Source organism: Amphiura filiformis, chromosome 6 (genome assembly GCF_039555335.1).
Source record: "Amphiura filiformis chromosome 6, Afil_fr2py, whole genome shotgun sequence".
Lineage (NCBI taxonomy): Eukaryota > Metazoa > Echinodermata > Ophiuroidea > Amphilepidida > Amphiuridae > Amphiura > Amphiura filiformis.
Window position 1 is genome coordinate 64,065,598 of NC_092633.1, and position 17,073 is coordinate 64,082,670.

At 35.5% G+C, this 17,073-nt stretch overlaps 2 protein-coding genes across 2 annotated transcripts in view; one reads left to right on the forward strand and one right to left on the reverse strand.

Annotated features, from left to right (window-relative positions):
* Nucleotides 1–1,252: 1,252 nt before the first annotated feature.
* LOC140154310 (trafficking protein particle complex subunit 1-like) lies at nt 1,253–10,906 on the reverse strand. The gene is made up of 5 exons (XM_072176885.1): nt 10,823–10,906; nt 7,391–7,503; nt 5,846–5,916; nt 4,193–4,331; nt 1,253–1,688 (listed from the first exon to the last, which is right to left on the reverse strand). Exons 2-5 carry the CDS (start codon nt 7,487–7,489, stop codon nt 1,566–1,568), a joined length of 432 nt encoding a protein of 143 aa, XP_072032986.1. The 5' UTR covers nt 7,490–7,503; nt 10,823–10,906; the 3' UTR covers nt 1,253–1,565.
* A 1,802-nt stretch (nt 10,907–12,708) lies between these two features.
* The window catches only part of LOC140154702 (uncharacterized), a 28,638-nt gene continuing 24,273 nt past the window's right edge, over nt 12,709–17,073 (forward strand). Inside the window, exon 1 of the mRNA XM_072177269.1 lies at nt 12,709–12,799. The gene's annotated coding sequence lies outside the window, so the exon portion shown is untranslated. The remainder of the gene's footprint in view (nt 12,800–17,073) is intronic.

A 17,073-nucleotide genomic window follows, 5' to 3' on the forward strand; every position in this document is an offset into this window, starting at 1 on the left:
GCACAGACATTTCTAAATTGATCTCATTCTTTTATTTTTCAATATTTTTCTGTAAAAATTGGGGAAGTTAATGCCAATTATATTTTGTAACTATCTTACAAATTACAGCAACATAACTTTTTTATTTTTCTGTAAGTGCGAGTCAAAATTGGTCCATCGCCACAGTGCGCTTAATTGCCAGTAGCTGCGTTCAGCACTGCTCAAGAATGGCACAAAATATTCATGTCAATAATTTCAGGTGAAAAACGTGGCCTACTGAGCTGAAATTTGGCAGAGTTGCCAGTAATACCTCTATCATACCCTCTGTAAAAAGGTTAAAATATTGAACAAGTAGATCTCGAGTTACAAATTAAATTACCAGCTTCCCTTTGGAATTTCCATACTCCTTTCGAATCATGCTAAGAAGACACCTTTCTGAACATAAATGTGAAGTTTCGTGCTCATTTGATGTATTTTTCACCTGATTTCAACCCTAAACGTTTTCTTATATTTAGGCCCATACCATCTACAACTTGCTGCTGGCTATACCTTGTTTAGAACTTTCAAAAGAAGTACCTGAATGTGCAACCATAACTGTTTCAAAATAGCCCCGAAAGTCATGCAGGTAACTCCGAGGTCATGTATTTAATTGTTTTGAATGAGGAATACTACGGGAACCAGCACCTTTTGTTAGAAGTCACACATGATGAGCATGATGAGTGAAGTGGATAACCTCTATTGTTGTGAATGAGTCAATGACCTTCAATGACACTTAAGATTTAATTTACATACACCTACTAATTGGTCATATTAAACCCAATAACATCGACATTTTTGGATGTGAAAAAAAAAAGTTTACCTGGACTTAGTGCACTTTTGATTTTGTGCCATACCGGCCATCTTGGATGATTTTTGGCAAATGTTCGCTAAATGCATGATTTCAATGCCTCGGTTTGAAAAAATAATTTATGCCATTGACTAGTAAAGTGCCATTTCAGAAGAAACCCCTTTGATACTTTCACAATATGCTTGTTTCATTTTTGCATATATGTTAAAATAAAGAAATATATAAAGGTAAATATATGCTTATGCCAATTTTGCTCCCAACTGATATTTTTGGAATTTCGTTCCAATGACCGGTCAGAATGGGAAACTTTGAAAATTCATAATTCGAATAGTTTTTGACAGATTTTGACCATTTAACCACCAAAATACTTCTATTGATGAGTTCTATCCAGAAAACAATCTTTTGTAGCAATAGGGGCAACATGAAATTTTGATGGTTATCCCTAATTATAGAGGATTCTTATGGCAGACTACATCTAGATTTTAAGTCAAGTGATAAATCAACCACTCCCAAAGGCTTCGCTGCGAAGAACTGAAAATGTGACATGTCATGATAGAAATTCACCCCCAACAGAAAATAGCCTCACCTTTACAAAGAGTGGTTTTGCTCATTAAAAGTCCATAAATACAGTCAGAGGGATTCAGATGTTGTTAAAACAAAAGAACCTGACAACAGGAATGAAGTTTTTAAAATATACATAACATTAATGTACAATACTATTTACAATAATTGCTTCTTGTCATTCAACAGCAAAAATTGGTAAACCACGTATATAGCCATCAATTATAGATTTGAATATAACACTATCTATAGGCTTTCCAAGTTGGCAGAGAGGGTTCTTCACTACGTGTTCGATGTAAATCTGCAATTAGAAGGTAAATGAAAGATACAATTAATTGTGATATATGTACATTATTTCAATATAAAAAGAAATACAGGATCAATTATGTTTGGTAGGAGACATGGAGAAACTGATGGAGAGCTTCAATAGTTGTGCTCCCTTTACAAGAGAAAATTGGTATCAAAGAAAAATGTGAGAATATTCCAGCAAATACAAAACATTTTACAGAAAATGTTTAAATATTGGGTTACATTAAGGGTGTAAAATGTTTTAATAACATTCAGAAAACATTTTTGAAAACTTCTGATAATGTTATTAAGTGTTCACAAAATATTTTCCAAAAATGTTTGCCATAATATATTTTGAAATAACATTTGACAAGATTTTTAAACAATTGTTGCAGTGTTTTTGCATATAAAAACGTTTTCAAAATGTTTTTGTGACTTTTATACAACCCAACATTTAAATGTTATTAGAAACCAAAATGAGTGTATTAAACATTTATAACATTTTAAAAACATTTCTGTGTAATTTGCTGGTAATATGACTGGTCCATCATCATTGCAATACATATTTTAACTACATCATGGCAAATGTCTTCTGTGTACAAGTTTACAAGCCAAAAATGTCCTGTAGTAGAGTATATATTTTGCTGTGTGAGCTTAAGAGCATCATGGAAAAACAGTGGCATGATCAACAGGAATTAAATGCATTATGTTTATTATATAACATCTTATATGTTCAGGCAGCTTTGCAGCAGAACATTTTACAGAAAACATTATGATGAACTTGTGTATCAAACCAAATGGGCAATTTTAATTTTCAATCTTCAACAAAATATTTGCTTTTAAATGATACATTTCATATCCTACAAAAATGTTTGATTTTGATTTGTTTTTGCCTCACCAACTTGCTTTGTTGAAAATATCCTTTTATACACAATTGAGTTGGCTGCATTTTACACATAACACACATTGATATCATTAACACACTGTTTTGGCAAAGAAAAAAAAGAAGATTTCCAATCATACCGAGTGACACACTCTACCCTTTCCCAATTCTCTTTTTAACCAAAGTGAGCCCTCTATTGACAGCTGATCAACTGGAGAAAGGTTGGACAGAATTTACTCCACAAATTAATGATCAAAGAGGCGTGCAACAGGGGTCCATGGGGCTCTCCCTCGGCGGGGGTTCACTCCCCTCACCTCCCTCCTAAAAAGTTTTGTTGGCTGTTTTTATGAGGAATTATCATCATCCCATTTTATTTTTTTGGCCACATTTCCGGAATTCCAGGAATTTCCGGAAGACTACATCTCTCATTCAATTATGAAAATGTGTGGTCATACATGAACAGCTGTCATAGGTCAGCTGCACAGGTCAGCTGCCATGCAGCTAACACAAATGAACGCAACCTTGGCAATGGACAATAATTTGCACATTTCAATTGCATAAAAGAATAAAGTATATTGTTACAAATATAAAGAGCAGCAATAGAGTGGCTACATGAGAATAAAAGGAAAAAAAGTGGCATAATAGACATGTTTCACCAGGTTCACCAGATCTTAATGGAATAAATTACATGGATGAAATTTATATATCATTTGTTCAAAGTTTCATGTGACATACTGCATATCAATTATAAAAGACAATTGAAGCAACATGCTTTCTTAAGTGCAATATTACAAGTTTTGAAGCTCATTCATTTCAGTATGCCCATATTGGAGGCTTAGCACTACAAATGTATGTTCATTTCTTGCCTACAAAAAATAAATGACCAAACTGCATACAATTTGGTCGATTCACAATATGATTCGCCTCCCGGCAGTTGCTAGGGAGAGGCCACAATATGCAGTGCATCATGGGAAAAAGTCGACATCCAAAGCCGCGTAATACAAATATAACACAAGCACCATGAGAACTACTATGTCATTGTGTGTTTAAATTCCAATATAATTACATATAATTATTAATGAACACTAAAATAGCAAAGTACATTTGAAGACCTCAGAACTAAAAGGGGGTTAAGTCACAAAATCATAAAAAATGAGTGTCATTACAAGGGGGCTATCTACACCCTCTGTGCAAATTTCATGAAATAATGTTGTAGCGTATTTAAACTGCAAGAACATTTTCACCTCCTTGCATTGAAACCCCATGGACATAAGAACCTTATTTGCCATTTATCTTGAAATACACTTATTAGTTCTGTAAGAGGTCTTCAATGATAGTAGATCCATTTTCCATCTATTGATTACATGGAATCATTTGGTGGCTAAAACGGCAATGTCGACTCAAGAGATACAAAATTGGACTGGCAAGAGCAACTGCTGGCAGCGCATCGTATTGTAAAATCGGGAGAATTCGTCACCTTCTTACCTTCTTATTCTGCTAAATACCAGTTCACTTACCTCACCTGTGTGAGTTTATACATTTTTAAGTTATTTAAAATACCATATTTTTCATTGTGTGCCGAGCTGAAAAAAAAAGTTTATTGAATAAAACATGGATAAGATAATAATACTTACTGCACTATAAATATGTTGAAGAATCTCTTTCAAAGAATCCACATTAAGAGATGTATTGGCTATGAATTTGAGACCACTTGGCGTCTCGTAGAAGTGTAATTTATATGCACTGGTGCAGAAATTCAGAAAGCCATCCTTGCTGTTAATTGAGATGATTGAGTTAAGGTAAATCCAATAATCCAAATATGTCAAATTTACTAACAATTAATATGAAAACAAATAATTGACCAGGAGTCTTTCAAGGTTACCAAGCAAATATGGTAAGGCCACCATATTTTTTGTCATGCATGGAGACCAAAACAATGACCACCTGCATTTATTGGCAAAAGTAATATAAACATGTACCGTGTATTACTCAAGCAAACACTATGAATTGAAGTTTCGCTTGGTGCTAGTATTATTTAGGGTGTTATTTTAATGCACCAGAGTCTGAATTAATATTGATTTTTGTCCTTTTTCATTTTTATGCATTGTATAATTGGAATTGGAATTGAAAAGAATTTACTTATACCAACGCACGATTTGGATTGGAATTGAATTGAAATAATTTTGAGCAGCACAACTTGAATTGGAATTGAATCAAAATGATTTTGAGCAATCGATAATTGAATTGGACACAAATTTAACTGAAATTTACCATTTGAATTGAAATCAAACATTTTTAAGGTTCATTTTGATTTTGTGCACTTCTTGTAGTTGCTTGATTTCTATTTCTCACATTTCAATGGCAGGGATTCCTCTTTCAAGCCCACACATGCGTACACATTAACTTCCCTACATCCAATGTTTTGCATTAGAATTGAATTGAATCAAAATCATGTTATAAAATGATTCAAAATGGGCTGTCAGTTGATTTAGATGCATTCAATTTGAATCATATCAAAATTAATTTAGCTTTTAAACAACAATTGAATTGGAATCAAATCAAAACACATGTGAGTATCAGAGAATAGAATTGGAATTAAATTAAACTACTTTAAGGGTCATGAGAATTGAATCTGAAATTACCTGGAAAAATAATCTGGAAGTACATGCTGTCCTCTATGAGCAACACAGAAACATAATGCATATATAGCAGTGTTGGATTCTTTAAATAACAAAACATGTATCTTGTCACTCAAACTTTTGGCAGACACAATAAAACAAAACTTGTGTATTATAAAAACATTGATCAAGGTAGGTTTTATAACTACAGGATTGGAAAATTAAGAATAAATATGTGGAACATGAACAAAAAATTTTAACTTTTGTTAAATCATAATTTCCTTGAAATCAGAATTACTAAAATGACAGAAATGGATTCTCCGTGTGCTCTTCTATGGATACAGCAGTCTGCCTTTTACTCATGTAGTTTGTACATCATCTCAAATACCTTTTGTTTAACATGCGCGTATTTTGGGGGGGCTCTTCACTTTTTCAAATGACCATAAAAAAATTGGGGGGCAACCTTTTCGGGCAGTTGAGGAAGGGGCGGCAAAATTGGATTTTCTTCAGCCCCCGGGGAAGGGGCGGCCACGGTACGCCACTGTTTAAGAACACTATTGCGTACCGGTACACTATTTTCTGCTCAGAATGTGAAAAACATGTTGTGGAATTACGCTCTCCTAAATTGTTGACTTGGTGTAATTTAGTAATAAGAAAATGAAAGGATACAAATCCACTGGAGACATGCGACTGATGAATGACTTGATAGAGAAGATCATACCATACATTAGCTTGAATTCCTGCAAAGAAAGAATAGGTGAATGTAGACTATGTAGCAGTTTGATTTTAAAGACAGGCATTGCAACATCACAGATTCTAGAAGGATGGCCACATAGTGTGCCTATGTTTACAGATAAAAACTGGTATCTTCTTCACAGGTCTTTTTAAGTTCTTCTTATCTGAATAGTGAGTACATAAGCACCAAAAGTTGATGTTGTACTGTGCACATCTCACAGTGCTGTTGTAAATTGATCAAAATCAGTTCACTAAAACTTCCTCCATTAACCCTAACATGCCTAGAGACCACAAATTACCATGATGCCATGACACAATCACCCTAAGTGCTATTCACGGAATCGCTGGCCGGGGCAACGACACCCCTGTGGCTACAGGTTAGTGATTGTGTGCTTGGCACGCAAGGGGTCCAAAGTTTGAATCCCTGAGGGGGGTGCCAGGTGACTTCTTTGTTCCTCTCCTCTCCTTTTTTGTTTCTTCTTTAACTTCTGATAGCAAAAAGCAGTGTTCAGTGTTAGGGTTAATACAGATTGTACAGTGGCATAATCAGTGGGGGCTCCATCCCTTGATTGAGCCCCTTGCCCCCTGCTTGTCCCTGAATTTGTCCCACTGAGATTGTCTAGTTATTTTGCACATCATATCTGTATTTCAATTATGAATATCCAAACAGCATCATCATGCTCATTAACATTTTGTTATATTGAAACAGCATCCCCTGATCATCAACGTCATCATCATCTGCATGCACAAGGCCTAAACGAAGTTTGTATTGCCCTTCTTGACCAACCCAAAAATGAGAAGAAATAAGGTAACTTTTTTCCCATAATTTGAATTTTTATGTAAAAAAATTGCGAAATGTTTTGTTTGTTTGTAATTCATACAGCACAACTCTGATGCATATTAAAAAACAAGTCTGACAAACCTTTTAAATTTTTGTTTGCTATATTACATGTACATGTATATGGTGAACTTGCATTTTTTAATATTGTATGTGGCAAAAAATTTAAAAAAAGAAAGAAAAGTAAACTTACCAACCCAGACTTTGGAGCTCTAATGTGGTACTACACCCCTTGATAAATTTGTGACTATTTTTGCATTTTTCTCAAAAAATAATAACACACTGGTAACAAAAGTTATGTATATTATAAGGGCAAGGAATCCAGTTACTACACTGGAATTTCAGTGACTCAAGACAAGCATGATAAGAAAAGAGGTACTGCTAGAATGTACCTCATTTCTTAACATATATTTATGAACCACTTGTCTTGAATCACTGAAATTTCAGTAAAGTAATTGGATTCCTTGCCCCTATAACTTTTAACATAACTTTTGTTACCAGTGTAATATGAGTGTATAGTTATTTTTTGAGAAAAATGCAAAATAAGTCACAAAAATTTATCAGAGGATGTACATGTAGTACCACCTTAAGAGCAAAAAAACTTTTTTAGGGCTAAATATCGATCTGTAAATATTACTTACCTCATCTTGTGAAATTCCTGATTGTTTTCTCCTGTTCCACTCTTCATAGTATAAACAAGTACCATTACGATCAAATATGTACAGGTTGTAAATAGTCATGATGAAATAATTGACTGCAAAGTACAAAGAATTGAAATTAAATGGCATTTTTTACTTGAATTTCATAGAATTAAAAAAAAGGTTTCAAGTGTTTCTAAATTTTTGTTATGTTATGCGATTTGCATGTTTACATCATTACATGTTAACAAATTTCTTTTACAAATCCGGATTTTTTTGCATGAATCGACTTGATTTGACCTCCAAAACCTACATTAAATTAACAACTGTAAATGTCATATATCCAAAATACATTGACAGGAAAAACTGACAATGAAGAAGTTTCATATAAACAATTAAACATGTAAACCGCAATCCAAAGTACATGTAAGTAGTCCACTTGGGAAGCTAACAGAGGGAGTACGTCCCAGGGGGTTCACTCGCTACTTGACCTGCTACGCACCCGCGTCCAAGAAAAGCGTCGAAATGGGTATGTTTTTCACTACACAGCGTCATCAATGTCTTTTTGAAAAGGGGGTACTTTTTCAGAAGGCATTGCCATTTAGGGGTCAAATTCAGCCAAGCCCTTTGAAGTTTAGGGTCTTTAACAGCCGAACCCTTTTACGTTTAGGGTTAGAGATTTTTGGGTGAGTAAATTGATAAAAAATTACCACTTTATAGCTCATTCTCTACTAATTTGCATTGCGATCGACAAGTTTAAAGATTTAGGGTATTCCCCCCAGGCAATCACTCCAGGCAATACATTTACAAATTTTATACAAAATAAAACATCTTGTTGATAAAAACTAGGTTATCTTTATGCATGTTTTCTTCAGTATCTACTGTACATAGGTCTGCTCCACCAAAAAGACATTTGGGGTATCAAATTCCAGTTTACGCCATTTAGGGTATCAATTTAGGCTTAGCAAATTTCTGAGTTTACGACATTAATTAGGGTACGGTACCGGTATATGTTTTCGCATGTGTTACACCATTCTATATGTGACATGATCTGGTCCATGGGGCCAAAGGAGGCATTTTTGAAAATTGAGTTACAGTAATTATTACATAATACATACAATAGGCTATAATTTACTGAAAACTCCAAAGGTCTAGCATACTTAGTTCTAAAGTTATGAAGCTTTTTGATGTCTATTTTCTTATGTATTTTATTGTTTTTTACTCTATATTTTTACCTTTATCTCAGTTTTAAATTTTGCCGCCTTTGGCCCCCATGGACCAGATCGTGTCACATATGCATTTTCTCATCAAAAGCCTGTTCAGCAACTGGATGAGGTACAAATTTGGATATGTGGAAATATGCCATTAAGGGTCCATTTCAGAGGTGGTCGGACACAGGTGGTTAGCACTTGTGTGTGAGAGTGACTCCCGGAGTATGGTGACTGAAAAGATGTCTGAAAGAAAATCTATCAATTGTATACAATTGGAATGAATGAAGAGTTTTATAATGCTTAAATGTAATATAGCAAGATTATGGACAATGGGCAAGCGGACTACGGAGAATTCTAGATACGGCACTAAAATCTAAATTCCATAAATGATATGGGGTAAATCCCCCCACCCTCAGTGACCCTGCCTGCATGGCCTGGACCCCAGAGGCCTGATGATGTATGATGTGACATCGGTTAATAACTTAAAGGTCTTAAAGGAGTATTTTGTGATCCTAGCATCCTCTATTTATGTAATTTTTCATTAGATATCCACGAAAAAAACCTATTCCCAAAATTTCAGTTGCTTCCGATTTTGCGTTCGCGAGTTATGCATGATTATGTGTATTACACTGCTCCATAGACAATGCGTTGTAATTTCGTTCTGGTGCACCAGAGCGAAATTCAAATTTCACGATATCTTTGCTAAACAAATTAATCTGCAAGAAATATTTTGTACATAAACATTATGTAGCCAGAGGTTTCCAGTGATATAAAAATCTCAACTTTTTTGAGAAAAGTGGGGGATGAGGCTGTGGATCACGAGAAAAGGGGTATAATCCTTCTTGTCTTCCATGAGCAACCGCGTCATATCGGGTATAATCTTCCTTCCAGGAGCAACCACTGTGCATGATTGACGGGCTATTCCATTGCTCGTAATAGGGTAGTATATTTTAGCGGGGCAATGCTGGATGGTGCACGCGCGGGTGTACGATGTACAAGGTAGACTTGTGCCAAGACTTACTTGGCATGTGGTTTTTGGTGTAGGTGTGTGTGCGTGGGGGGGGGGGGGGGCGTGTTGTCTGAGATGTTAGGGATTATTTAATAATAGTTTTAATATTGGAAGAACGTTTTAAACTTTAATTTAAGGCATCATTTTATACTATTTTAGATTTTCAATTAATAACAAAATAATAAAATAGCATTTAAATATTATATTAATAGGCCTATTTAAACTATACAGGAACGGGTTATGATATCATGATATGGCATTCGAGATCTGACTTAATTGTGTTTGGTGGTCATGGGAGTTAAAATATGTTATTTAGGTGGTCACTTTTAAGTGTCTAATCTGTAAAAAATTTGAGATTTTGTTCATTTTAGGGCTGAAATTTTTAAAAAGATTAGCAAAAAATTTAAAATGAGTTTTTGTTAACATGTTAACTTAGGCCCTAACCATCACTTTTTTTCCCAATGTTTCTCTATTTATGACAGCGATCGCACGCCATGGAAAAAAATGGCACACTTTTCCGATAAAAAATTGGTGAAAAAAATAAATAAATAAAAACAATCTTTCTTTCATGAAATTGAGGGCCATCAATAAACCAAAATTGACCCCGAATCTGTCGCACATCCCATAGTAGGCCTACCCTTCTTTCCCCCCCGTCGTCCTAAACTAGACGTGTATGTAACCGCCACGAGTGTTTTATTTGTTTACCTGTAGGCAAGCTCACCCCTACAGTCGCAATAGTTCTAGCCCAGATAGCTTTTAACTCACGCCTACTAATAACATACTTTCATCAAGTGATGTTGCTATAAGGTTTACCACGGAAGCTGTTTGGTTTACCGTGGAAGAAGATTATACCCCATGGATCACGAAATGCCCCTTTAATATGGTACCGTATAACGTATACATTCCTAAACTACCAGCTACAATAATGTTGGTCCGAGGTGCTCTGACCATGGAGGTATACCTCCATGCTCTGACGATAACACTCTGACGATACATGTAACACTCCAACACGTTTAGTTTAATACACGAGTAGCTAGTACAGAGTAGTACTACTAGCATGACTAGGCAGTGGGACAATCGACAACGGAACCGCTACGTGAACGAGCTACAATAATGTATGCCTGGCCCTGGCCTCTCTGCGTCTTGAGGATCTGGCCTTTATTCTTGTCTTATATGAAATGTTAATAGGGAATCAGTTATTTTGATTCAACTTACCGAGATTTCTGTTACGCCTTTTACATTTTCCCCGTAGGTAAGCTTACTGTCGACTGTGAGCTAGTATCTTTGTGTTGCTGTATGAAAAATTAATATGTATTAGCTGACGTCATTAGCGTAGTCGAGCATCTGACCATGTGACAGTCAAATGGTTTTGGATTATATAGCATATTTTTGTATGCCTACTAAGATTTTAAGAGAAAATAAATAAATAAATAAATAAATAAATAAATAAATAAATAAATAAATAAATAAATAAATAAATAAATAAATAAATAAATAAATAAATAAATAAATAAATAAATAAATAAATAAATAAATAAATAAATAAATAAATAAATAAATAAATAAATAAATAAATAAATAAATAAATAAATATTAAATAGGCTTATAGTTATAACGTTTAGTGATTTTCAGTTGTATATAAAAGAAAGACAATTAAGTTAAAAGAAAAAGAGTTAAAGATAGAAAAGTTTAAAGAAAGAGTTAAAGATAGAAAGGGTTAAAGAAAGAAAGCGTTAAAGAAAGAAAGAGTTCAAGATAGAAAAAGTTCAAGAAAGAAAGCATTCAAGAGAGTAATAGTTCAAAAAAAGAAAGAAAGAAAGGAAACTAAAGAAAGAAAAATAGAAAGAAAGAAAAGAGGACCTGTTTAAGTTTTGAGACCTTCATATATTCAGGATTTGAATCATTATGATGACTTGAGGGTTTGAAATCTTAATCTTAATACTGAGTTGAGACCTTAATCGTAATTAAATGAAACCTTTATGAAATTTCAAACTTTTGTGAGGATTTATATCTTTATGGGATTTCGAGACCTTAATGAGAATATGAGAATTGAAGTTGAGACCTTGAAACATTTAAAGTCATAATGTACGATCTTATAACATGAATTTGGGTAATTTTTTCAAACCTGATTTTTTTGCATATTTGTAATGTTTACACATGTCACAACTTGCACCTAAATGGAATCAGCCAAATTGGTTGTGTTTGTAGGTAAACAGAGCAAAGTTCGACATAAAGTCATAATTCAAGAAATTATGACTTTATGTCCGCCCATAGAACTGCGTGTTAAACAGCCAAAATAACAAGCAGTGTTTCTTTTACGTTACCTCGTTTTTTCAGCTCAAAATGGACAGAAACCATTCCCGATCATTATTACTAGTTTTATTTCAGCATTTTGAGTATATAATGACAAATTTGAAATTTGAATGAAATCGTACATTAAGCCTTTAAGATGATTTGAAAACTTGAAGATTTGAAACCTTTAGAAAGATTTGAAAGGAGATTTGAACCTGGGAAGATTTTACCTTTATGAAGATGTGAAACCTTTATGAAGAGTATACCATTTAAGTGAATTTGAAACCTTTATAAAATGTGAAACCTTTATGAAGATATGATACCTATATGAGAAATTAACCTTTGTGAAGATTTTAAACCTGTGTTGAAATTTAAAACACTTATGAGGATTTGAAACCTTAATAATTTGAAAGCTTTATAAAGTTTTGAAACATTAATGAAGATTTGAAACCTTTATGAATATATAAAACATGTGTGAGGAATTGAAATCTTTTTGAGAAATTGAAACCTTTTCATTCAACATTTGAGACCTTTTCATTCAAAATGAACATGATGAAGACCTTTACGGTATTTGAGACCTTTTCAGCATTTTTATACCCTTTTGGCCGATTCGGATAATGAACTTCACGAGTCAATGGACAATTACAAAACCACCGCGCCAGGCTAAGAAATGAACAGTTGGTAACCTTAAAATGGTTCAGTTATAAAGGACGAGTCTTTCACGCACGGTCATACCAAAGTATTGGTACTCAAGTTCTGCTAGTCATACGGTCCATAACAAACGGTTCAGTGAAAACAGGAACTTTTAATACAAAACAGGGAATATACGTGCAATCAAGACATGGGAATCAACACTATATTTCTGCTATGAATTAGCTGGAGACGAGGCACCGCAATTAAGTAAGTGAATTGGTCGACTTTTATGTTTGGTAGGCCTATATACTTTTCATTACGTTGTATAGATATTTTGCTGGTGACGTTTATACCAAAATATCTATTCGATTCCAATTATGAAACACCAGTACAATTTCTGATATCTATCGGCAGGCTACGTGTACAGAGCGCAAATATATTTTAAACAATTAGGCCTACTGTTGTGTGTTTATAGGGTGTACCATAATGATTGGTACCCAGTCCAGTGATTATCGACAAGACTATCACAATTCACATCAAAATACAACATAGGAGCTACCTATTTTATAGGCCTAGATATATGAATGCTCAGTGGCGTAAGTAGGGGGGGGGGAACATGCCCCGGGCGCCACCCTTAGGGGGGCCGGGGCGCCAAATTGACCAATTCAGCATCGATTCTGCGCCCCTCCAAGCGATGAAAGTCAAAATTTTCTTCGCACGCATTTCAGCACAAACTCAATTGAAAGAACATTTTTAAGACCGATATTCAACTTCTAGTAACCAAAATTAAGTATAGTCATGTAGGCCTTATTTGTCCAAAATTTCGCGCAATTGTTTCAAGAATTGAAAATTCTCGGGTGGGGTAGGGGCGCCAATTTTGTTTCTTGCCCCGGGCGCTACCAACCCTAGTTACGCCACTGTGAATGCTATAAAAGTTTATAAATACAGTAAATTCTAATTCTGGGTATTTCAAGAGGATCAAATGTTGCATATGGAAGAAGTAAGGCCCTAGACTTGTCAATAAACACCACTGATGGGTACCAATCATTTTGATACAGCCTGTACATTCAATCGCATCTTTAACAAGGAGCTAGAAAGGTGGTGTATATAAGTAACCACCAATAGTCCCATTAGGTTTACTCTAAGCACTTTTAAGTGTTAAAACACTTCAACCCGTTTATATCTCTATAGCTCTCTATGCACGTAAAAGAATAGGAGGCGTTGCTTATCACCGCAACATACAGCCCCGTTTGTGGCATTTAAAAAAAATTATTAACACTCCAACATGTTGATATTGCATGCTGAACATATTACAGTGTTAATATTTTTTGTTGAAAATACTCCTAAATGTGTTATAGTGTTAATCGTTAGCACCACCTCCTATTATTTTGCGTGTAAACCACAGATAAACGTGAAGTGTTAAAAAAGTGTTATTCGTGTACTGCCTATTAACACTTGTTTCAACACTGAGAATTATAATTCGTCAACAATGTGATGGTCAAATATGACAACTTAGAAAAGATTCTAATATATTATATAGGGGTAATAAGAATACAAGAAAACGAAAGCCAAAGTGATCTCCCCTGATGGAGAAACTGAGCTGTTTGACATCGTAGCCGGCGTTCTACAAGGAGATACACTTGCCCCGTATCTGTTTGTGATAGTGCTTGACTATGCCTTGAGAGTGGCTATAGATGGCAAGGAAGAAGCACTAGGATTCCAGCTTGAAAGGAGAAAGAGCAGACGAGTTGGGCCAGAAGTGGTAACCGACCTGGACTTCGCTGATGACATCGCCCTACTGTCAGAAGAAATAAATCAAGCTCAGGAACTGCTGCAAAGGGTAGAAACATCAGTTGGAAGAGTCGGATTAAAGATGAATGCCACCAAGACAAAGTTCATGTCCTTTAACCAAGATCAGCAAGTTAACATCAGCACGAATAATGGTACAAAGCTAGACGAGGTGAAAGACTTCAAATACCTCGGAGCATGGATGGCTAGCACAGAGCATGATGTCAAAACACGCAAGGCAGCAGCTTGGAGAGCATGCAACAGCCTAAGTAAGATCTGGAAGTCTGCTCTACCAAAGAATTTCAAACAGAGGGTCTTCAGTGCAACAGTGGAGTCTGTGTTAATGTACGGATGTGAAGCCTGGACCATAACTCCCAAACTATCTAAAGAGCTGGACGGCTGTTACACCCGTATGCTTAGGGCAGTGTACAACATCCATTGGAAACAGCACATAAGCAACAAAGAGTTGTATGGAGACCTCCCAAGGCTCTCAGAGAAGATCAGAGAAAGGAGAACACGCTTTGCTGGCCACTGCTTCAGAAGCAAGTGTGAACCTGTCGCCAACCTGATAAACTGGGCACCCAAACATGGAACAAGAAACCCTGGTAGACCACCCCTTACATATGTAGATGTACTCAAGCAAGACGCCGGACTGGAAGCATCTGACCTGGGAACGGCGATGCAGGACAGGAGGATATGGAGAGCTGTCGTGGTTCGGGAAAACCACCCGAAATAAGCAAAGCAAGCATAGGGGTATACAAAATGTTTGTCATTCAAGAAATAATCTGTATCTGTGAAGCTTTGTAATTCTGAAAGAACAATAATAGGCCTAGTTAATAATAATTCATAGTATTTCCAAAATATTTTCATCATACTCAAGTAAGCAAAACAAATTAATTTCTTGACTGATAAATATTGCACTTTCAATTTATTTTTGCCCACGTTATAGTGAAAATAGTTTACTGGGTGGAAATGTAGACCTGTTTATGCGAAGAATTTGGCTTCGATGTAAAAGTGGACTTTACCACAGACCCTAGAATAAGAGACCGATCGTTATTTACGGCAGGGGGAATGGGCGTTTTGGAAAAAATATCGACAAAAAAATTCGCGTTCCCCCCTCGCGTCCGCTCAAAATTTTCAGATTCCCCCCTTGTTTTCCCGAATTTCTCCATTTAAAATTTAACAATCCCCCCCCCCCCTGGTTCAACGAACAATTTCGCGTTCCCCCCTCAAGACCCCCCAAAAAAATCGGGTTCCCTCCTCAAAATGCCCATTCCTCCCTGTCGTAAATAACGATCGCTCCCTAAGTGGGACTTTATACCCTCCCCCTAATGGACCTTCGATGGCCATGATGCAGTCATGTCTACAGTAGAATTCACCACGACCGTTGCAGGACTTAAACCCCATTAAAAGCTATTAAACCAAGATAACACTCATTGAAAACAGCTCAACTGATTAAATCAGATCTTCTCTGATTAAATCCACACTATACATGTTTCTGTTATACCTGTGCAATGAGCAATGAGCTGGTATTAAAGTTTCAGTTGGGTGAACGGTTATAAAGCGAACGCAAGCTAATAATACTGTGTGGGCTTTTGTTTACGAAACGAGACAATAGTGTGCTTATTGTTAACCAGCTCTTGAAAATGAGAAGCATAATGGTTTGCAGACTTAACACGGTTTGGAAATAATTTCTTCATATTTGGCCAAAAAAAAAAAAGGTTTGTCTCTGGACCTTTTGGCTAAAAAGCTATGTGCTATGCTTTTTTTTTTTTTTTTTTTTTTTTGAAAAACAGGCTATGTCCTATGCGATGTTTTTTTTTTATTTTTATTTTTTTAACAAGAACGCCGCCCCAAATAACATGCCATACGCAAACGTAGTTCTTACTCCCGGTTTAACTAACCGTCACCTCCTAAAACCCCTAACCTAAACCCTAACCCTGACCTATACTAAAAAATATGCAAAATAATTCAAGTTCCCGTTCAAGTTCTGATAAATTTCGATCACACGACGTGACAATGTAAATGTTGTGAGTAGTGCCAATGAATTGGTGCAAAATTCAGCACCACAAATGTTGATGTGCGCCGCTATTTTGTCCTACATTTAAACATTACGTAGGCCCTACCGTAAGTAAGGAGTACAAAAAGTTGACATTTAGGCCTGTGCGTTGAGGAAACTCCAATATGTACTCGGCATGGTATGAAAATTAGTTAAATGATGATCTTTTCTCTGGTATACCGATATGAAATCGCTTATCGAGCAGCAAAATATCTGCACATGGGGAATTCCCAGTGACGTGTTCTAGATCTACAAGTAGAGTCGATTGTCCCGCTATTTCGTTCGCAGAGCCGTTACTTGCATACTGTTTCAACAGATCGGTATTCAGAGCGAACATGTCATACAGTTCTTGGAGTATTTATTTTTGACATTTTGTCATTCAAAAAAAAAAAAAAAAAAAAAAAAACACTAGCGCGTAGCGCTACGCGCTAAATCTCATTTTAAAAGCTATGCGCGCGGGGTCCTGAGACAAACCTTTTTTTTTTTTTTTTTTTTTTTGGTGTTATCTGTCGTTTATATATCCTTCCTAAAAGACAAAAGTGGGAATATTTCCAAACACCTAAATTAGCTAAAAATTTAGAACATGTTACAAAACTATATTTTCTAGAATTTCTGAGAATACTTTAAATATTGGCCGGTTATTTTTCACACAGTGACGTTAACTAGGCAATGTCCTATTACCTATAACATACAC